General features: G+C 41.6%; 1 protein-coding gene across 5 annotated transcripts in view; it reads right to left on the bottom strand.

Moving 5' to 3' along the window:
* Window positions 1-23,554, bottom strand: part of baiap2a (BAR/IMD domain containing adaptor protein 2a) — a 48,404-nt gene that overhangs the window by 5,187 nt on the left and 19,663 nt on the right. For all 5 annotated transcript variants that reach the window (XM_051387246.1, XM_051387248.1, XM_051387245.1 and 2 more), the window contains exons 4-13: window positions 15,535-15,596; window positions 14,283-14,354; window positions 11,413-11,550; window positions 4,956-5,108; window positions 2,766-3,008; window positions 2,060-2,291; window positions 1,255-1,456; window positions 1,071-1,139; window positions 828-981; window positions 542-579 (exon numbers count right to left, since the gene is read on the bottom strand). In XM_051387246.1, coding sequence (XP_051243206.1) covers window positions 542-579; window positions 828-981; window positions 1,071-1,139; window positions 1,255-1,456; window positions 2,060-2,291; window positions 2,766-3,008; window positions 4,956-5,108; window positions 11,413-11,550; window positions 14,283-14,354; window positions 15,535-15,596 — 1,363 coding nt within the window. The remainder of the gene's footprint in view (window positions 1-541; window positions 580-827; window positions 982-1,070; window positions 1,140-1,254; window positions 1,457-2,059; window positions 2,292-2,765; window positions 3,009-4,955; window positions 5,109-11,412; window positions 11,551-14,282; window positions 14,355-15,534; window positions 15,597-23,554) is intronic.

Raw genomic sequence — 23,554 nt, forward strand, 5'->3', positions numbered from 1 at the left:
TTCTGAAGCTATTAGTCTATTAATCGATTAGTTAATTGAAAAAAATAATAATGGCCAACTGTTTTGATAATTGCTGTCAAATTAATTGTCAAAGCAAAGATTCAGTACTTTCCCTTGTTTGTTTTGCAAGATCTTCCTCGAGCCATCTCGCCACTGTCTACTATTTGTCTTAATGCTTTGCAGCTGCAATTGACTCCACCAGTTCCTTTGTTCACTGCTTTATGAGACAATGGTCTACATCAACAGCACACAAAAAAAAAATCAAGCACTTTTCAGGATCTACACTAACTTTTGGAGAATTATCTCTGAACCTGCTTAAAATGTGTATATACCATTTCATTGGCACACTACATATGTAAAGCATCTGCCTGGCTGTCTCCTGAGTGTTAGAGCATATAGTATCTAATTTATCTACGGTGATTGGCTCTTGTGTCTTCTTCTGATAGGCCACTACTTTCAAACTACACAAGTCAAACAATTCAGATGGCAGCATCAGTCATATCAGTCATTTCTCATAGGGCAGGGCAGAAAAGGCACTTACCTTGTGGCAAAACGGCCGTCATAATCCTCAATAGCAGGCTGAAAAGATAAAAGTAATATTTCTTACTTTGTGTGCTTGTATACCTAGGATTGAAGTACCTGCTGTACTTGCATACAAACACTAGGTGACAGCAGAGACCAAGCAAAAGTCTCCTTTTCAGTTACTGCAGGATTACTCATATCCAATTATGCAACACAAGACTAAACCAGATGGGGGCTACAAATTAACTGCGCAAGAGTAACAAGTGTTTGTGTGTTTTTCATGGATAGTACACATGTTAAGTTACCTGTGTGCCAAAGCCTGCCATGCTGTAGGGGCGTGGGCGGGTCTGTGCTAGGCTCTGTGCCAGCAGCCGGGCGGTTAGACCGTAGTCAGGTGTGGGCAGTGATCCATCATTTTCCAACAAGTTCCCTGTGCTGCTACTTTTCCCATGATGCAGGCTGGGAGGGGAGGAAAACAAAGGCCTCAGACTTGGGCTCATTCGGGCTCATTAAGTTGACACAGTTTATGACAGAAAAATGCTACATACTTCACTTTGAGCTTCTCACTGTCGCTCTCAGGCAGCACACGCGTGTAGGAGAATGGAAACCAGCCACGCCTAAGACAAGCGAAGGCCTTGTTAAACTTACACTGTACCTATATGTGCAGCAAATATGTATCCAGTCTCACAGTGTGGATTCAGGCAAAATAGAATAAATGAATACATTACTTACATCTTGTTCTTCTCATTCTCCCCATAATGCCAGCCATCGCGAGCTTCAGGCACTAACAGGGTGATGACATCTCCCTCGGAGAAGCTGAGCAGGGTGCCGTTGTCACCCGCAGCATGGGAGAAGATGGCCTGGACCCGGGCGCGCCCGTTCTTTTCAAGGCCTGCTGCCATGGAACTGGACCTGGGCAGGGTCCGTGTCTCTCCTGACAAGTTTGGGGACAGAGACAATGATCGGTGACATGAAAGTTCAGAGAGTTGCAAACACTCTGAATAACTGGAGTCTGCAGTTCTGACTAAAGGTAACATTTATGTCTCTTTAGGCACAGTCAGCAGCCAGGCAGATAATCTAAATTTAGCAATTTCTTAAATGCGTTTTGAACAGCATTTGTAAGCATCCATATATCACTGCCAGATTAACTGAAACTCTGGTATAATCACCATAAACAAATCGGAATATAGATGAGATGATTGGTAGACTATCTCCTCCCAACATTTCACATGAATACCATTTCTAGGTGTAGGTTGCTGCCTCTCCCTGCTCCTCTGTGACCCCGAAAAGAAGCGGTTCTCAATCTTCCCAAACCAACGGCCAACACTGTAATTTAGCACTTAGCGTTAAACGTAATTTGTAGGTGATATCAGTCTAATTGTGATTGGAATTTATGTGATGCTAAAACTCTCCTCAGAATACTTTTAAGTAAAATGATAGGAATAGATTTGAGGCTCAATCAAATATTCTGCTTGTAATTTTCTCGCTGCAGTGCTACTGTTGCTCATTAAATCCAAGCAGTGTTTGGACATCTTACCCACGGGGTTCTTATTCTTGGCGGGAGCAGGCCTGCGGACAGGAAGGGTGTTGGAGTAGACATCGCTGACCTGTCTCTGCGGCTGAGGCTGGGACTGGCCCTGCGCTTGGGTCTGAGGGGAAGAAGGCCTGACTTGGGACACGGACATAGTCCCTCCATCTGTCCAATATTCCTCCCCGTGGACTCCTGTTGTCCCATTGACCATGGACATGCCATCAGGGCCCATCAGTCTCTGCAACAAACAAGTGGATAAGTAAAATTGTGGAAATGGCTACAGCATGCAATTACTTCATGAATTATTTAGACTAAGTCAAAGCGATGATATGTTATGATTAACATCTGCTGCGTTCATATTAATTCATCCTGATAAATTATAAGTTTGGAGTCGATTTTGAAGTCTAGTGAGAGTTCATCTAAGTGTAGTCTGTCAGCTGCTGAAACATAGACTCTAAACAGCTCATTAACTTGAGTGTCGTCTTTAAAGTGAGATGAGAGAGAGAGGTTTGTTTGATTTGCATCTTCATGGAGGGAAGCTCCTTCACAGTGGTGGAAAGGAAATCAGGAAATTGTAAGTTCTCTTAAGAAAAACAAGAACAATTTCTTAATAAATTGCCATACATTCTAAGTCTGTGATGTCTTATCAAAGACTACAGAATTCAAAATAAAAATGTAAGTATTTGCTCGGGCTAAAAGTCCCTAAACCCACCGCTGGGTGTCCCAGGCCACTGCCCATGAAGACAGCCAGCTCTGGGGGCACAGGAAGAGGCTGGGCCCCAGGGATAGGGTCTGAGATGACCAGGTTGGATTTGGAGGTATGCAGGGGGCTTGTGCCCCCGAGGGCGGCAGAGCCCATCTGCTGGGCCAAGAGCATGGCCCTCTCTGGCAGCTTGTTGGGGTCTGAGCAAGCCTGTTGCCACACTGGGATCTTCTGGGTCAGAAGGTCTTTACCCTGGAAGGAGGAAGGAAAGATTGAAGAAAAAAAAATATCAATGTCGCAGCAGTGTAACCAGAGAAAGTTTAGCACATATTTTATTAAACCTTTAATTTCCACCCTCTTCTCTAATAGAAAAAATAAAAAAATAAATAAAAAATTCAGTTCTCCAAGGTTTTTCCTCACTCCGTATCCTTGACCAATGCCCTTTGCACAGCTATGATAATGTGCTGCGTGGGTGAGGATGTGGGACAGACTAACATACAACCAAGCTGCCCACTCCAGCATCTCACAGCCTGTGGACACGGCTGTTCTTTCTACAACCATATAAATGACAGTTTAACGGACAGACAGAAATGCATGCATTTGTGCATGACTGTACAGTACACACGCATGCACACACATACAAAAGACAAAACGGTTTTGTCCCTTTGTATGTGCTAATTTATATCTCTTTCTCTCTCTCTCTCACACACACTTTGCACACAGACAAATACACACTAGGAACCCTCTGGGAGAGGGTTCTTCAGTTTGCTGAAGGTGAACTCTTCCCACGCACACCCCCATCCTGATTAATGACTAGACTCCATGTTGAAAAAAAGCAAACACGCACACGCACACGCACACACACACACACACACACACACACACACACACACTCTTCCTCCAACCACATCTTCAGGCTGGCGGTTCACACCCACCAGTAATCCCAGGAGACTGATGTACTCCATTACCCAAGAATATCAAATTCTTGGGTAATGGATAGACATACATTTGTAGCACAAACACATACAGACATAAACACAAAAATGAGCATGGAAAAAGACTAAATCCTGCTTAATAATGCTCCATTACCTTTGATGGATGATATAGGGAGAGTCTGTTTGGATTCAAAGGTTCTTTGCTTCAAATGTCAACAGCAATGTGAAAATAACAAGCAGGTATTATACAATTCCCCAGTGACTGTTGTAAACAATATGGCTGAGAAACAGTTTGCAACTCTTGTCCTGTTCATTGCACCGAGCTTTGATTTCAATCCGTCTTTCTCTACATTCAGCGTTTTGATGCCTATTCCTATTAACGAACAAGCGAAGCAGTTCTCTACACAAAAAGGTGGCCAGACGCTGGAAGGTGCAGTGATGGATTACAGCTTCAGATGTGCCTGTCAGCTGGGCATTGTCTACAGTCTTAATGAATTTTTAAAATGAAGAGGCCCCTATGAGCGGTCAAAGCTAATGCGACTTTGAATTATACATCTCCTAGTACGCTCTTCTCTCTGAACAATGGTCTACAGCAGGTGAGTTTCAACTCAAACAGAGATGACAGATTGGGAGTAGCTGGCTTGAGTCAAGACCATTGCACAAAGGGAATAAGTTAAGTTTTGTGAATTGACCTAACAAGCTCTGCACATGTCCCTTTTTGAACATAATGGACAGAAAATGTCTTCCTGATTAGCTAAAAGATCCGAATAACTAATACAGGCTCAGCTCCATTAGTGACTGAGATGCCACTGCAAACAATTATTTTATGATTGAACAAATTATTGGAGGAAATGCTTATTCTGACCATAAACTCATATCTGTGCACAGCCTTTACTGAATTTCCTTAATCAGCTTGTTGCTATGAGGAACAAGCCGATGGACACACTATGTTCAGTCAAAGTTTGAACAAGTCTGCTGGCAAATGAGAGAAATTTCCATATTTTCTTGTTTGTCCTTTCCTTTCTCACTGACTGCAAGTAGGCAGGGCTCAGTTGGAAAACAAGATGTAATGTATTTCTGTGCACCAATCAGAATTCAGCAGGATGGCTGGGGGCTGCCATCATTGTCAATCAAATCTAATTTAGCCACACCCACACAGTCCTGATTAACCAGATGAGCTTTTGAGTGAAAAACTCTTTTTTCCTAAACATATCCTTATAATTATTCTAAATTATATGGCGTTCATGTCTCTCCTTGGACTTACCTTGCCATGGTAGGCACTGCTGTTCTTGGCCACAGCACACTGGCGGTCTACCAGGAAGCAGTACCTGCGGCGCTCCTCAGACAAGGCTGTCTTGTATCCCTCAGCGATGAAGGTGTCAAGCTCAGTCTGCTTACTGCTGATGGTCTCTACAAACTGATGGGAAACACAAGACACACACAATGCTCAACAAAATGAGCATCATTTACCAACTGGGACACTTTGTTTAGAGATAATATCTACAGATTTGTACAAAAGAATCACAACATGCCAGTTATCTTTGCATTTAATATTTTTTCTGTTTCATGTGCCGTTACAGGTGAGACAGTGATAAAAAGGTTTTAGTTATGGGTGCAGGTTCTTCATAGCTTAGGAATAAAAATGGCAAGAAAAAAACAAACACTTTCCGCACTTAGTAGGTAAAGCCAATGGACAGAAGGTCTGACAAGGAAAGTGCCCAAGCAGCTAGCTAACCTGCTTCACATTCACACAATTACACACGTTCACACTTAGGAGCTGCTCAGCACAGCACAGTCTTGTACTGCCAATCACTGCACAGCTCCACTGGAGCAATTATGGGTTAAGTGCACCGTGGCGGTAATAGTTGTGCAAGGAAAGAGCCTTACTCAGTAACTTTCTCTGGCCAGATTTTCCCTGCCGAGTGCTACCGAGGCAAGGTAATTATGACTGAAGATCCCGCAGTGTGGAGGAGGGACTGTTCACAAAGACCCTCTAATCCATTTTATATGTTGGACAATAACAAATAACAGGTGTGTTAATGTGTGTATAAGAGTGAGTAACAGCACCAGAAGGGTGGTGGGGGGGGTCTGGCGCTGTCAGTTTGTCTTAGCATCAGCGCTCTAAAAATGGGAAATGTCAGATGGAAATGTCTTACCGAGTTCCACACACACACACACACACACACACACACACACACACACACACACACACACACACACACACACACACACACACACACACACACACACACACACACACACACACACACACACACACACACACACACACACACACACACACACACACACACACACACGGTCAGTAACGCTGGTGAGAAGCTGCGGGGAGTCTTATTTTGAAGAGGAAGTGGCATTTAAGCATTTTTGTGAGCGTGTGCATACACGTATGCCAGGTATTGTGTTTTACAAACAGCAGAGTTTGCATGTTGGTTCCTGAAAGTTTCAGATACTGTACTCTTAAAGTAGGTCGACTGTGTCCAGCTTCATGGCTTTAATAGTGTAACATCTGCTGTTAAATATTTGACCTAGAATAATGCGTTATATATACTTGCAGTGATTTGACCTAGACCGAACTTTTCTTTGGGGTATTGGCTTGTTTTGAGTTTGTTGTGGGGTGTATGATTCTCATATATAACTGAAATCAAACACACATAGGCATGGGTAATCCCCAAATGAACCGTATGCTTACGGTGGTAAAAATGTCAACCTTGTTTGTTGACACACAACTCCCAATATCTTTCTATATTGAGAAATGGTAAAGACAAGTACAGCATCGAGTTTATGGATGATTCAGTTACTTTTGTCATTTCAGTCTCAGCCACCCGAGAGAAGAAATGATCATAATCCATGAGGCTGTTGGTGCTGTGATGTGATTAATATTTCCTCAAGTTAACTATTCTCACAGCATTAGAGTACATTTTAGAAAGTTTTACTTGAAATCCCACAAAGAGCAATGCAAGGACTAATGAAGTTTGTTGAGTTGGAGTTTCTCCCTGCAGCCAAATGTAAGTTCCTGTGGTGCCACCACATGAGGCAGATGTATTTCATTTAGTAACCACTAGAGCACACTACTTCCCTACTGCCACCATCCACAAGGTTAGTTCATTGTAATTCAACGTGTGGAGGAATAGTTTAAGTGGCTTAATGATACTGGACAAAACACATTTTGAGGAATGGCCCTTTTGTATTAGTATGGGAAGAAATCTACCAAAACCATTACACAAATCCACAGAGCCAATCTGTCTAATCAAGCAAGAGCCTGACCTTATTCCATGCACCTTAATCTCAAGTACTGTAAGTATTCTGAAACTGGTTCAGTACGTTGTTGGTTTTAGTTCTTGACAGGCACTGAGTTCAGTTAAAGGGCTGAGCATGACCTCAACGAGGTGAAGAGTCCTCTGCTTCTGTCAAATCCACATGGCCCAATTCTCCAAGCATTCAAAAGGTCACTAAAGTAACCCAAGACAATGAGTGCAGTGGGAAAAGCCTAGGCAGACACCAGCCACTATTATATCTGAGCGACCTCAGGTTACATCATAGCTGGAGTGACTTGTTTTGCAAAGGTTATGAATATAAATGAAACCTGCTGCATATCGATGCAGTTCTTACATTCAGAATTTAACTGATCTGTGTGTCCCCTTACTTTGACACATTCAGGACAAAATCAGTTTCTGGTGATTACAAGCCCTGGGAAAGGGAGGGCTTCACAATACAAACCTGTTTATACTCCTTTTTATTCCTATAGGGATTCAAAAGCAATTTTTTCCTGCAGTGTTAAGAGCTGCTTAGGTCTGCTCTTCTCTTCCCTCATCATCAGCACTCTTTCGAATCAAAAGAATTGTACTGTGACGCTCCCGGGCACAACAGAAAGCACCTACACCTACAGTACCTGCTTAAATGTGCTGTGTGTGTGTGTTTATTAGTCCTTATTTACCACACTTGCACGTTAACAACACCTTTTTTTCTGTGTTTATATGAATCACCAACATTCCCGGTTGGAATCACATTTCAATTTGATGCTACCATGCTGAAGAAACCCTGGGCTTATCAAACATCTTGAGATATTAATTCTGAATCCTGAACTCCGTCTCTCTATATCTCTGTCTGGGTTCTTATTAACAGCCTATGCAGTGCAAAGGAGTTTATCAAGATGAAACCCTCCTTTCTACGGTTTCTTGGTCCACTTCACTGAACTACATAATGAGCTGATTATCATTTTGGCAGGGGCTTTACCCATTGATGAGACGGCACAGTGAAAGTGTCTTATGGCAGGAGAGAACAGGGAGTGGAGGAAAGACAGACAAAGAGACAGACAGAAGTGGGAGAGACAACAGCATAGCGTGTGTGTGTGTGAGAGAGAGAGGGAGAGAGAGCGATCAATGAAATGCGGCCGCCATCTGCGTCCGTTGCCAGACACACTTTACTTTTTAATGAAAAGAGACGAGATAAAAAGGAAAACTTCTCATCTGCTACAATAACACAGATGTGGTGGAGGAGGACGAGGGGGAGGGAATGTTGAGCTCGCCTTAGCAACTTTTACTTGTACTGTACTTTCTCAACTGCCTCTTAGTGCCTGAAAGAACCCATCTCTGTCCACACAAATTACACTAAACACTCTCAGACAACACATCTGTAGTTGGTCACTATCTAAGCCTTGTTAGGTGGATGATTGTCACTGTGAAGCGCGGGTCTTGAGGGAGTGCAGGGCTCTCTCCCTCTCTGTGTGTCGTCCACCCCGGGGGACTCTGGCACAAACTAGTTGACTTTTCTCTCACACGCCCACAGCTGTGATATGATCAGTGAAAGTGAGCAGGCTGAAAATGAGAAAGGGAGATTGATTTTCCTTTTCCCTGCTAACCGACTGTGTGTTATGAGTCCAGAGCCTGATGAGCTCGCTCTTCTGCGCAGACGGGCCCAATTGATCAGCCATACAGACTCAATAATAGTGCTGGGTAATGCTACCACTCTCCATGTCCAATATGCAGCAAGTTTAAATTGTTGGGCTTTTGTGCCGAGCAAGTGGTTTGGCCTTAGTCCCACTGTCGCCGCATCTACTTTGATCCAGAGCAAAATACTGTCTCATTCAGTCTGAACTACTGGCAATAAAATATGTCATAAAAGTACTCGGAGGACAAATCCTAAAGCTTTGGGTGAACCACTGAACTTTTGTCTGCTGTCATCATCAAGCCAAACTTCCAATTAGAACAAATAAAATATCAAAGTCTATTACGGAAATTGCCAAGAGGTGGCAAGAATATCAATCTTTCCTTTGTGGAAGAATAACATTTCAACACATGCCGTTAATGCCCTCGTGGCCTTTTGTAACCCCTTAAGACAAACTTTAAATTAGCCCCAGACGTATTTTTATTTTTGGACAAACCTCTGATCTGCAATAAACGATTCATGGTGCTTCATGTTATGCTGGGAACCTATCCGAGGGCCTAATGATCCAACATGAGGCCGTCAGTCAGGGACATGTAACAACTTGCCATTCTTGACTGAGATTTCCTGGCTTGGTGCATTCAAATATCCCACCAACCCACCCCACGCCCACATCACAAGCCCAGCTCCATGCAAAACTTGACTGCTGCACACACTGCCAAATTTAATGCCTTAAGACACAGTGGAACAAACTCAATTTGATACAGCAATCAGACCAATCCAGCGCTGCCATACCATCCCAGAAAGGAAAGGGTAGATGTGTGTGACTGTATAAACTCTGAGCCCTGGACAGAGGGGGCGCCTTCTTCTATAACCCAGGTAGCAAAGAGCAAAGTTTTATACCCAGTGGACTCTACAACACTGTATACATAAGTGGTGGTAGAATCATGTTTCTGGCCCAGCTATCCATCTGATTCTGTTATGGCCGGCCACACTTCACAGCAAGACCAACAGGAGCTCAGCAATTACCCTGCAAGCCTCGACCTGTTAGTTTCCATCCCTCCAGGCAGACAGACTTCCAGTTTCCAGTGAAATCCTTGTGAAGGAACAATCATCACTGTCGCCATTTTCTGCAGCATCATTTCTTCAGTTTGACAGAAACACTGGCTACAGGACTGAACCAATAAATAACTTGTAAACAACACCACAGTGAAGGCCTACAATAAGGGTTTAATACAGAAATGGTGCGTCCTTGCAGGCGAATGTGTGTGTGTCTATGTGGTGTCTATTGACAGAAAACTAAATGTGAAAGATAACTAATTAAGTTATGTTTAACTCTGAAGGTTCATTACAACAAATCAAAAACCAATTCTCCTGAGGTGCTCTGTCAGAGGTTGCTTTACTATGGAAATAATCACATGAGTGATGACGCCCAGAGCAAATTCTGCTTTGTTCCCTCAGTGAATCATGTGACTGCTTCGGTTTGACATATAATCATTCTGACAAGTTGTGAATGTTTGCTGTCTGACTCCAGAAGACTGAAACAGTAGCTAAAAAATATTGTTCTTGAAAGCAATTTATCCATATGTAGCAGCTACACAAGCAGGCACTCTGTGTGCCATGTCACCTAGAGACTTTTTACATGGTTTCTGTTCAAACCAGACTTATATATAAAAATAAATCCACATATACAGAAAATTAGCAGCTTAATGAGTCTTCACATGACATTCATATGGGGAGTGCCTCCGTAGCTGAATGGTTACACCACACATGCAACATGTCGTCTGTAGTATGATTACAGCCATTGACCTTTGTTGCATGTCATACCTCTCTCCCCCCCAACCCCCCATTTCCTGTCTGCCTTTCCTGTCACTGTTGGTGACTAATAAAGATCTACAACTGAAAAAATAAAGACTTATGGGGCTTCTGACTAAGATATCTATGACTAAATGCACAGAAAGTTGAAACAAAACTTAAAAATAATAGCTAATTAACATCAAAAACACGTCTTCTTATATACAGTTTAAGGAAACTTAGAAGATGACATAATAACTATAAAACTAACTATAACCATAAATATGGCAACTTGTAAAAATCTTGGTAAATAGCATTCTGCTGTAGGCATTTATTCTGAAATGTCTGTGTGTTCAGGTACACCAACCTTAGAAAATTTGCCATCTTACCTAAGCCTCTTTGGATAATTAAGTCAGCTATTTTGTCATGTATACACAAGCTTTGCTCATTCTGTTAAAAACCTTGATCAAAGCCGAAGCACATTGGCTGAAGTAAATGCGTACTCTTCTAGTACATCAATTAGTGCTGCTGACTTATTTTCTTTTTCACGTGTGTGTCTATGCGCCCGCTGTATGTGTGTAGATGTACCAACGATTGGCAAGGGCACACAATTCATAATCAAACCTCCACTATTTGCCTTCCCACTCAGGGCACCTCGTCGCCACTGCATCCACCCCCATCCTTGCTGTTTTGTGCTTTACTTTATGAAGAATAAAGTCATTATTTTGCACCAAGACTCATGAAGCTCCAACAGTCACCCACATGCATGCAAAGTCTGCTTAAACTAACTACAACAGTGCTACGAACTGGCTTGAGTGTTTATATTTTTTTTTTTTTTTTTTTATATATTTAGTTTTTGTTTTTTATATATTTAGTTTTTGTCATTTCTGGGTATTTTTTTTCCTTCTCTCTTTTGCAGTAGCTCTTCACAATTGGGAGTCCATTTGTAATGGTTATATGAGACATCTTCATTTCACAACTAATGCAGTATCAGGCTTTGTGCAAAAGCCCAACAAGAGGCTCACCTGCATCTCCTTCTCGCCATACTTGGAGGGGTTCTTGCTGCCCTGGCTCTTCCTGCGCAGCTTCTTCAGTTCAGCCTGGCACTTCTCCAGACTCTCCCCTTTGCTCTTGTGTTCCATCTGGTATTTCTTCAGGGCAGCCTACGTGGGGCAACAGGCAGAGCACAAACACTAAATTAGGACCACAAATTAAAAAGCCTTTATGAAAGAGGGTGGGCCGTAAATATGTACCACTACAGCCAACCCATTTCTGAAAGTTTTTAAGGTTAATTCCTACTTCACAAACAGCCATTGGATTCCACTCATTTTATGACAATATGGAAATCATCTTGCAGAGCCTTGAAACTTTAGATATAGCTTTAGATATTCAAACCATCAGAACATTTCAGGGATTGTTGGTGCATTTACCAAGGCTTTGACTTGCGAAAGCAATCTTTTCAATTAAGGAAACAAACAAATTCGGGCATTTTTTTCTGATGTTTGCTCATTATTTGTCTTCCAGGGTTTGATTTTGCAACAACACAGCTCGTGATTGTGTCTCTTAAAACATCGACTGCAATTGATTACCCATTTCAAGCAGATTTCAAGTGCATTTTCTTCGCGTAGTGAGAATAACAGACATCCGTGGCAGCCTGCAAAGTAAAAACTAAAGTGTGATTTGTAGAACAAGCAAAGTGACTAGCCTAGTCATTTTACAGCCAGAGTTTGTTTATTTAATTCATTTAATTTACTTATTTAATTATTTATTTATTCAGAAAAACAACTTTGTTTCCGGGCTGTACCGGCTCTGTTGCTATAGTAACTGTGCCTGGTGTGACAAAGCTCATGTGGTTTCTCTACGAGGCAAAATTGGCGGAGGAGAGCACATGCATGAGGGTTCAACACCCACATTTGCATACTGTAAGACACTGAGGATGTAGGTATCCCTCTAGGTATTGTTTGGCTGAAAATGAGCCGAGACGAAGCTGTTGTTTTCACTGGAAGACTAGCAGCATGACACATACAGTGTTTGGACTTCATAACAGAGATGGGTGGTATTAGATCTATAGGCCTGAGCTGAACTGGAAGCTCTAAACAACTTTATTTAACATTTTAAATTCCTCTGCTGTCCTTTAATTTTCCGAACCCATTAACAACGAATGACTCATCCTTTCATTCCCTCCATTTCCTTGTGAGAAAGCAGTACAACCAGTATGCATTGCTCTGCTATCCATATCGACAGTTCAACTCCAAGAAACCGAGGCTCCCCAGTGGAAAATCCCCATCACATAGATCATGCAGTGTATCGATGGTTAGAAGGAAAATACAATTGGGTATTGTGAAAAGTTTGCCCTTAGTTTATAGGGTCAAATTGGGTAAACAAGATAACATCCCTAGTATACGAATCATTGAGCTGGAATGTTCCTCCTAATTAACAAAGCAAAAGCCTGTTGACTTTTGTTGCCAGCACCAGTAACCCACGACTCTCAATCACTGGCCATTACTGCAGACAGATAATTAGTGTGATTAAATCTGATTAGAAACAAAGCAAGAAACAGTAGATGAACTTTGGTACACTTGAAGAATCTGACCATTGTCCTTTACAGCTTATGTGCCATAAAAAGCTCCTCTTCATTTTGTAATCCACAGTCTCCTTATTTTTAATGCATTTTACGTTTATGCCCAAATTCTGACCTCTGTGTAATGATGGAAGAGTGTTGTAAAAGCCCTGATAAGTCATTATGTGAGATAAGAGAAAGAGACAGAGAGAGATGCACCGCTGGGAGCGCACACACACACACACACACACACACACACACACACACACACACACACACACACACACACACACACACACACACACACACACACACACACACACACACACACACACACACACACACACACACACACACACACACACACACACACACACACACACACACACCACTCTTAGAAAACAGCAAGATTTCCCTTTACTCTTTTTGAACTCAGTCAAAATTTCGGATGATTAATTCACAAAGTCTGAAGCAAAATGACTGCTATTATCACTGCGGCAGATCTGTGGGAAATTCATTAAAAGTAATGGATGTTAAAACCTCGGGGATAGGCCAGGATAGAAATGTTTGAAATGGTTGATGCGTCTGAACTACTGTAAAAAGCAAAAATATTTCCATATGCTTTTCCATATCAATTTAGACAGCAAACATACATTTGGCAGATGTGTAAGGAGTCAAAAATGACTTGTAAATGGTTTTCATTTGAACTCAACATGACAACATCTGATTTTACTGATAAAAGGAGCCTAAATGAGTCACAAACAAATCCTTGTTGTGTGTGTGTGTGTGTGTGTGTGTGTGTGTGTGTGTGTGTGTGTGTGTGTGTGTGTGTGTGTGTGCGTGTGCGTGAGTGAGTGACTGTGAGCTGAAGCACGTCGTAACGTGGTCCTTCCAACAATACAATATAATAATGGCAACGTTATCCCATCCCCCAAAACAACGCACAGCAGTGCTGCTCTACACTCAGGCTACAACCCACTCATTCTAAAGATATCACATGTAGACCAGCTCCACAGTGCTTACACATACACATACACATACACATACACATACACATACACACTGCAGTGGGGGTTTATTATAATCAGTCTACCCTTGACGGGTGAGTAGACTTGAAATGTTATTTCAAAGCATCTCTTTTTTCACAGACACATCCTCTAATTGTCTCAGAGATAGACTTTGATCCAGATGTTAAAACACAACTTCACCTCCATCTCGGTTATCGCTTCAGTCAAATTAGGCCTCCACAGATCTGATGTAACATAACATAAAGTACCACAATGAGCTAAAATAGGCATTTATTGGATTGGGAGAGTGAGCCAGTCAGATACTCACAGTCAGATAACGAGCATCCAGATCCACCTTCTTTTCCAGCTCGGAGAGCAGCTCGTTGTGGAAGGATTTTAACTGTGGAGGAAGCACAAAACAGTTAAATGAAATGCTAATGATTGTTAGTTCAATGACTAAATCATTAAAAGGATTCTGCATGTGGATGCAGAGGTAAAAAAACAGAGTTTCACACCACGCAATAGACAAATAAGTTATTAAAATACATGCGTTATACTAGTTTACTCAGTTACTGAATAAATGTTTTACCAACAAAGTACCGGCCTGTGAAGCTTCTCTCAGCTTGCAAATCACTGTCAGAGTCACAGATTCAGTGCTATCTGACACAATATTTAGTCACTAGATTGTAAACTGACCTGCCTGAAGAACAGGCAACCAAATCTGAATCAAATGTTCAATCTCTGCTCTGTTGACATTCATTTCTATATAGTGGTCAATGTATGTGCAATAGGTTACCATTTCCTTCACATTTATATGATATTGTTTAATGAACAGAATCCCAGCAATACTACAAAGATCATATTTGAAGAAAACAAACTTTTTTTTATAATTTTTTTTAAAGTTTTTAGTGGCTGAAAGCGAGCAAGGACTGTGAATTTTGTTCCCAATTTTCAAGATTGGATTCTGGGAAGCAAACGCTGGACGATCTTTATGGAAAAGAGGAAGGAGTACATACATATGGACAGTGAGTATAGGAATAGGGTATATAGACAAAAAAAAAGAACCTAGCCTTTACAGGCAGCTGGCTTGTGGATGCCTCAGTGATCTCAGGGTACTCAAACACCAGGGCATCCACAGCCCTTCCTCTATACCAGACACACACTAATGAACTTGATATTGACTGTGAATAACTCACCATAAAGCACATATTACCCTGAATTACTGTTCAATTAACTCACTCAAATTCCCCAGCCACCTCCTGTGTAAGCATTTTGGACTTATATGAGCTCAGCATGTCTGTTCATTCAATATAAGTTCATGTTCATTTAATTATCATGTATTCCTTGTACTGCCCACAGGGACAAATCTGTGTCACGGCCCGGCAAATTTGTTGTGGAACATCACAGAGCAGAGCCACATCACCAAACTAAAATGTATTGCTGCAATAAGTTGTTGTTGTGTCTGAACTTCTGTTAAAATATCACATTACACAGAGACCTTTCACAGAGCCTGAGGTTTATAGAGGGTGCTGTAGCGTTGAAGCACACAGCTAAAAACCCTTTGAGCTTAGAATACCAACCATCTCCTCTAGCTGCACTTGGATCTGTCTGTGGACCTCAGCCATCTGGAACAGCACATCCCCTGCACAGAGAGAAAGAGGGAGACAGGGAGAAACACATGAAGAACACTCAACAGCACAAGCATCCCTAGAGCAGAAAAACAGAAAGGAGAAAGGTGGAAACTAGAGAAAGAAAAAGGGAAGAAACAAGAGAAGCAAGAGAGAGAAACAGAGACCCCAGCGTGCAAAGCTCATGCAGTAACACAAGACACACAAACATACGGGACAAGTGACTTGTAACTGGGACAACGAAGAACATGATGAAAGTTTGTTTTTTGGTACAAGATAACAGAAAACAGAGAAAATGAAACAATAACAAGTGATGACAAGTACAAAAAATGGGGGAGACAAAATGCTTAAAATTAAATTCTGGTTCTTCAAGCGTGTAAGTACCGATGTCTCGTGGAGATCAAACATATTGCCTTTCTTTCTTTGATTAATCTTAACATCAGGCAATGTGATTTCTAGAAGAAACAAAAAAAAAACACCTCAAAGAAAGGTTAAAGTCTCCACACAAAAAGGAGTAGAAAAGGAAATAACCAAAAAAAAGGAAGCAATAAGGAGGGTCATGCAGCTAGTGAGAGTGTTTTTATTTTCATATACCTACAGGCTGCCTCTTCTGAATATGCAGAGCATTGTCAAGAAAAGGAACACAAAGAGCTACGTTGAGCGAAAGACACATATACATATAGAGATCTGGCGGAAACACAATGTGAGATCAGCATGTACAGAGAAATGAGACACGCATACATTTCCCTGACCAAAAGTGTCCAAAGCCCCTTAGCTGTTGCCTAGTGAGAACATGCGATATCAGCTAGTGTTAATAATGGTTTATATTGATTGCATTCCATTAGTCAGGAAACATAGTTCCATTAAGTTCAAATGACTGTATATTGATTTTAGTGAGCAGACTTTAGTGAGTAGAGATATCCACTGATATCGATGATGTTGTGACAGGTCATATTTTAGTATAATTGAATAAAATTGAAATAGCATCTATTAGCAAAGCAATGGCATTTAAATAGCTATTAAATAACATCTATTCAATTTTGGCAACTAACAAGCATGATTAAAAGAAGTGGAGAAGAACAGGAAGAGAATTGTGGTAATATATAATCCATCACTGTGTTGCTGCAGACATTAATAGTGTATAGAAAAAGTACGTACAGGACATTTGTGGCCAACTAGGAACTATATACTTTAGTGCAGCACTTCAGATTTATTTAATCTCATTTCACGCTCCCCTGCTGGGTCCTCCTTTGAAAGCTAACCTATAAGAGTGCATCTCAACCCATCTCAAAATGCTGCGCAAGTGAAATCTGAACTTATGTTGAATTGGTTTCGGTACAAACTTCACCAAAGGGCTTTGGAGTGGTCTCCGTCTCAACAGACAGCACGTACAATGCAAACTGCTACAGACAGACGACACTGAAGCGACCTTGAGTGGACTCCAACTGCTCCAAAAATAAAAAAATAAATGCAAATGTCATTAAAGTTCTGCAAAAAATGTATTGCAAAAAAATGTAATTGCTCAAGTGACATTTTTGGAAAGCAAGTCAGTAACACTGTAAGTTCCCTTCTTAACTGTAGCATTTGTAAGCAGTATATAAACATTTAATAAATGGTTTAGATTTGCAGTTTTAAGCAGATATGATGACATTTTAAATTGTTATGTAAGGTATTAGTACAACAATAACAACTTATCTTATATTTTATATAATTAAACTTGTGTTTGACTTACATATTGTCATTCATAATCTGCTTATAAACCAGCCTCCACTTAGTGTATGTACAAATCTTATGTTATCGTATATATAAGGACTTTTAGTAAGTTACGGAGAAGTCAAACAACAGAAGATGAATTCCTGAAGACCAACATTAGCTTAACATTCAGTCATAGACATAAACACTGATAAAAATAACGACCTGCTAATTTGTAAAATTCTATTTCAATCATTGTGTTGACCTCTTAATCACCAGAAACATGTAAGAACATGTAAGTGTGGGCAGAGAAATCTAACAGTGTTAAGAAACCCCCCCCCCAAATTCCTGTATACCGGTGACAACCAGGCCTTTTTGCCAATGGTGCAACCTGCCTGCTGATCTTGTGCCTCACAGGAGCAGAGAAGCAGGCCAAAGCCTCCTGTCAGTTCCCAGCAGGCCTGCTAAGCAGCTTACAGATACTCATCCCTGATCACAGCCCTTCAAGGCTTAGAAACCCTGGCATTCTGTTGGCGGCTTCAACTAGCTGGATCAATTAACAAATGAGCAGCCATCACTGTACCGCAGACAGACAGACACACACACGCGCACGCACACACACGCACACGTCAAGTAAACTGGCAGTAGGACGGGCTGTTTGCAAGAAGCCAGAAAGGTAAAGAATGAATGAATCTGCAAGGGATCTCATCTTGTCATCTGCAGTTTCATTACTGCACAATGTATGATGCCAAAGCATAGGAAAAAAAAAAGAAATCACACTTTGGAGATGCAAATAGTTGCCATGGCAACTTCGATATTATATCACACAACAACAGTAAGGGAAAATTGGACTGCAACCTTCAGGGGAAGTTAACAGCAGAGAATTCAATCAAGAATCAATAAAGAGGGCATAATGTGGAAAATTTGATATGTGTTGTGCAACATTATTGTTTCGTACAGAAAATATTTGGCAGGCATGACACAACCTGTGAGACTTAGTGTAAGAGCTGCCAGCTTGACGAGGATATCCGCATACCAGCTAAGAGCGACATGACAGACGGGTCGATATCCACAGTGACAAGCTCTTGAACACGCATAGTATACACTTTGACACAAAGACACACAACCACACACACAGTAAATAAACCCTGAAAGACTCATCATTATTGTAACAAGATTTCCGGGCTTGCGTCAACCCCGCCTGTGTCCCTGGCTGAGAGAAAACAATAGTTCCTTTGTGGGGAGGTGAGCTCAGGTTGATCTGCACCTGCAGCTCAGCAACAAGCAGCCACATGCCTCCTAGCTTAAACCACTGAGTCAGAGAAGGAAGCATGAACACAGGACTTACTTGGGTGCATGCGAACAGACTGTCCCCCCTGAAGTATGACATCAGCTTGTGTAGATGTATTGACTGCTTGTGTAACAGAAGCAATGGTACACCCACACAGGTAGAGAAAAGAGAAAAAAAAGAAAAAAAACACAGAATAACAGAATGTGGGCTACGGAGCAGAAAGAAAAATATATTCAAAAAGTGGAAGTTTGCAATGTTGAACAGAGAGAACAAGAAAGACAGAGATGGAGGGAGAGAGGAATGGAGGTGGATGGAGAGACACTGAATCACTGGTGAAGGTCAAGCTGGATTCACTACGGGTTGTCATGGAAGCAGGATAATGCTAGGGTCGTTGCCATGGGAGAAGTTGCGAGATGAGGGGCAGCGGCTGCAAAGTGTTGTGTTACAAAACACTGTTCAAAAGATCTCCACCCTTACTATCAGCTATCATTACCTCAGCATTTACACTCGCCTGGGGAGGAAAGTGGAGTGAGTCCCACCTGGGGAGTCTTTGTATTGTAGGTACGTGTGTATGTGTGTGACTAAACAGTACCGTGATGTTAATAACTGCCTACCTAGCATGCTAAGTCACAAGGGAAACAAACAAGTGGGCAGGTATAATGGGGCAGCGGGATAATGTGAGAGACGCAGATAATAGTTGAGAGTCTGGGTGGCCGCGTGAGTGTGCGCGTTTGTGTACACATGTGCACGTACACTCCCTGTGAAACCACAACACAGTTAATCTGGAAGTGAGGGCAGCTTATGCTCACAGTTCAACCATCCCACACACGCACACTTGTGTGGTTTTGTGAACTGGATGAAAGCCTCTCACAGGAGGAAACTATTGATACGTATATGACATGTTACTAAAAGTGGAAGCTCAGTCACAGCTGTTCAACCTACTAGCCTAATATAAGTTTGTCCAGCAATGGTGTCATGCATTTAGGGCATAATGAAAGTCTACAGGAGAAATTTAAGACTGCCAAAGAGAAGTGGGCCACAGTGCAGTTGTAAATGATATTTTTGTTTATTCTAAGAAGGTCTCAGGTAGGTTGCCGTGCATTGTCTTCTGGATAAGACTGTGAGTAGCAAATCCACACCATCTGGTATCAGTGAGCCAAAATCCTGCCCTCTTTTTTTTTAAGCCTCTGTTCCACTAGCCTCAACCACATAACACATTTTATAACAGCAAAAAGCTGAGGCGGAATGGTGCGGTTTCCAGTCTGTGTTCTGAGATTAAGGGTATTTCTGCCATGGCTATAATATCTATTTTAATTTCTTGCCATTTTAACAAACATAGCATAGTTATTTAAAAAAAACTGTTTATTTTGAGCTCAACAACATATCCCATGAGTCTTAGCATCATAATGGCTGTCAAACCCTCATGGGAACTGTATTTTTTTAATTCTAACAAAGCAAGTAGTTTTACCATAATCCTGCTGACAAACAAACAACACCACAGATAATAATCTCCTGGACGGAGGTAATGTTGTGCTGCATAGCTGATATGTCTTAACCTGCTCTATGTTACCCTCTACTGAGTTGCTGATTGGTCCAGAACATAAGGCAGTGGACTGGTTTATTTATCATATTGCTGTCATGAACTGTATCTGGTTGTACAAGGCTATTTGTCATGAAATATAAACATATATGCTTCACAGTGTCACCCCTGATTGACACACAATTTGAATGGCACAGTAGAGGGTTAATAACTTAACAGAAACCTGCACAAGGCTGCAAAAGCAATCATAGGATGTGACTTAAACTCACATAAAAAAGTGTCTCCCCTGAGAGAAGCTTTGATTATTGCAGCGCAAAGACCCCTTTTGATAACATATCTGCTTTTTCTTGTTGCTGAAAGCATAAGTGATGAATTCCAAGCTTTGATTGATTTGACAAACTCCAGCAGCAGGAAAAGTTACCCTGACTGTGACATATGGGTAGTATGTTTGTGACTGGGTGTGTGTGGAAATCTTTAAAAGATCTGGGAGTTTTTGTCTATCCGCTCTTTGCGACAAAGTCTTCTAAGAATCAAATAAAGTTCAAAGTGAAGAAAGCTCAGCATGAAAGAAAACAGATTTTGTTCTTGGGCAAATTAGGCAGAGAGAGCAACAGCTAGGGAGGCGAAAAGTGGAGTGATAGGGAAAATCCCCTGAGAGTGCAGTATAACAAGTGATACCTCAATGTAACAGAAAGGAAACTGTTATTTAAGCATTGTTTTCTTTAAAGCTGTGTAGCAGAACCTTTTGCGCTTGAACTGAGGGAATAAGAAAAAAACAAAACTGCAGAGTCATGTAGCTGTTGAGGTATGGAGATTGAAGAGTAGACTGAGTGAAAAACCAAACTGTGAGTGGGTTATTTGATCCAGCCAGTTAGCCTGAAGAAACCAGGGTTATTATGGGTCTCCAAGCACAGTATTCAAGTCTGAATATGTCCAAGTCAAATTTCAAAAACAATTTCAAAGTGGGTAAAGGGATTCTAGAAGGGCAGGATTGGAAAAAAAAAAAAAAAAACATCTCTGCTACTACCTACTATTACACTTGAGTTCAGGTTCACTGGCATCTCTTGCATAATCATGACAGACAACATCTAAAACCCACACAGCTACAAAATGCAGATTGGCATGAATCACAATACCATATCACCCAAAAGGTAGACCTACTGGTTTGACCACACTTTCACATTAGCATGGCACTGACTGTGGTGCTTTGCATTGTTGCGCGCCGGTACCACTGCAGAATGCAAATGCACCAATTATTCTTATGAGTGTGTACTGGAGTGTAAGTGTGCATGCTTATCTACAGCAAACACAGGGAAAGAGAGACAGTTTTTTTTGTGCAGTTTTGTCCACATCCATCCCAGCGGTGTCTAAGCTCACCTTCAGCACATGTCACTGCCACGAACAAATGAAGGGCAATGTGAATGTGTGTAGATGGAGAGCCACTCGCTTCCCATCATGCAGCGCGTGTCTCAGAAATAGAGCAGGAGAAGGCAGGGACCCCTGGGATGGTGGCACAGAGCTAAGAAAAGAGCTCCTCTGCTCTCATTTAAACAGGGACAGGTGCTGGAGGAGGAGAGAGGTAGGCCAGACTAAAGGCAGAGAGAGAGAGAGAGAGAGAGAGAGAGAGAGAGAGAGAGAGAGAGAGAGAGAGAGAGAGAGAGAGAGAGAGAGAGAGAGAGAGATATTCGTGTATACAGTGTGTGTACTCGTGGGTGCTCATTCAAATACAGCATGTCAGAGTTAACACTTCTCCCCCACCGTTAACCTCTGCTCTTGACAACAGATGTCATTTAGCCTTTTGGACAGCATCCATTTACAAGTAGAAATTTAATGCTTATGTCCCAGGTCCATTAACCTAAAAAAGACAATTATGCTACATCAGTTTGCACCCTCATTTTCCCTGTGTGAACCTTTTTTTTTTTTTTCTTCTGGTAATTACTGGGAGGATTTTTTTTTTCCAGCAGCAACCTAAGCAATCCAGTGGTTAACTATAGTTTAATATGACCCCTTTTTTCTGTCCTAATGCATGTAATTTCCCAAAAGACACATCTTTGTGCTGAATCATACATATGTGTTATTAAAATGTGGCAATTAGCAAGGTTACAGAGGTTGCTAAGAGGGGAGAAAGATATTTGATTTCCTCTGGCTGGGGAGGCTGAACTGTAAGCACTTCACATTCCTGTTCAGGTTTCTTGAAAAACAGACTATTCAGCCAAATGGCCCGAGAGGGAGTTTATTTTTAATTGTTAACCAGAGGGCAGGATGAAGGAAAGCCATGGCAAATATAAAATATAGTGCATTCTGCCTGTGCTCTACACATGCGCTAGAATTAGGCTAGTGCTCAGGAGTCTGACTTTCACACTAATCCTTAGAACTTCCAACAGTGTAACAGTAGCCATGTAGGACAGCATAGTGAAACACGCCCAGCCAAGCACAGAGCAGCTCTCAACACTACTTCACCTGAGGACAGTATAAGCACAGGCTGACCATACAGGCCGAGTGTTGTAAACAGGCACACGACCAGAAAACTTTTTCTTCAGTATATGGCACATCCAGCTGACTACTTTATCATATCAGTGCATTACATTCAAGTGGGACACAGGTAATTATGCCTGCAGTTGGGTCGTATAAAGAAAGTTTCGGTCTGTTGGTCTCGTCTCTGAGCGAAATACTTTTTGAACATAGACAATCAGTGTGATCATCTGTTCAAATTCAAAATTCACAATAAAGGACAACAGGCTTTGCCTTGTACTCCAGTGGGTGGTGTTCCCAAAATGCAATGTCCCACTGTCACACCAGTTATCAGCTTGTTCTCTTTGCTAACACCAAATTTTGGATTCAAGACCATATAACAATGAGGCTGCTTGCTGACTTTGTACAACGCAACCGCCTTACAGTAATGTTAGCTTGTCACATATGGCAGCGAAGGCGTCACAAACGCTAATTCCACAACGCCATTAGCTACATGGGTTGCATTTAAATGAATTCAAACAAATGAGTGTGTTCGAACAGTAACAGAATGTACAACTCAAAACGCAACGTGACTTTTTGTAACAAGGCAACGTTGGTTAGTTACAACAATGATAAAGGAGCTCTAGTAAGGATGACAACTATAAATACTAGGAATTTTAGGAGGAGTTAAAACCTGCAAATTGGCTATTTGGCTTTGGGTCTGGTCGTAAATAACAAGTCTCTTAGTTCAGAGGAATATAAACACAATCGAGCAGAGCTAGTGGGTTAAGATTGTCGTAAATATACATTTCCATTTCCCTAGAAGGGTTGGAAAGCCACAAATGTCACTGAGGTAATAACTGCTCACTCCTTCTTCATGAAAAGGGATAAAAGAGGAGGATGGCAAAAACAGAGGGAGAGAAGGGAAAGTGAGGGAGGGCAGGTGTGTGTGTTAGCGTGTGTGTGTATGTGTGTGCGTGTGTGTGCGTGTGTGTGCA

This window comes from Dicentrarchus labrax, unplaced genomic scaffold (genome assembly GCF_905237075.1).
Source record: "Dicentrarchus labrax unplaced genomic scaffold, dlabrax2021, whole genome shotgun sequence".
In the NCBI taxonomy this organism is placed as follows: domain Eukaryota; kingdom Metazoa; phylum Chordata; class Actinopteri; family Moronidae; genus Dicentrarchus; species Dicentrarchus labrax.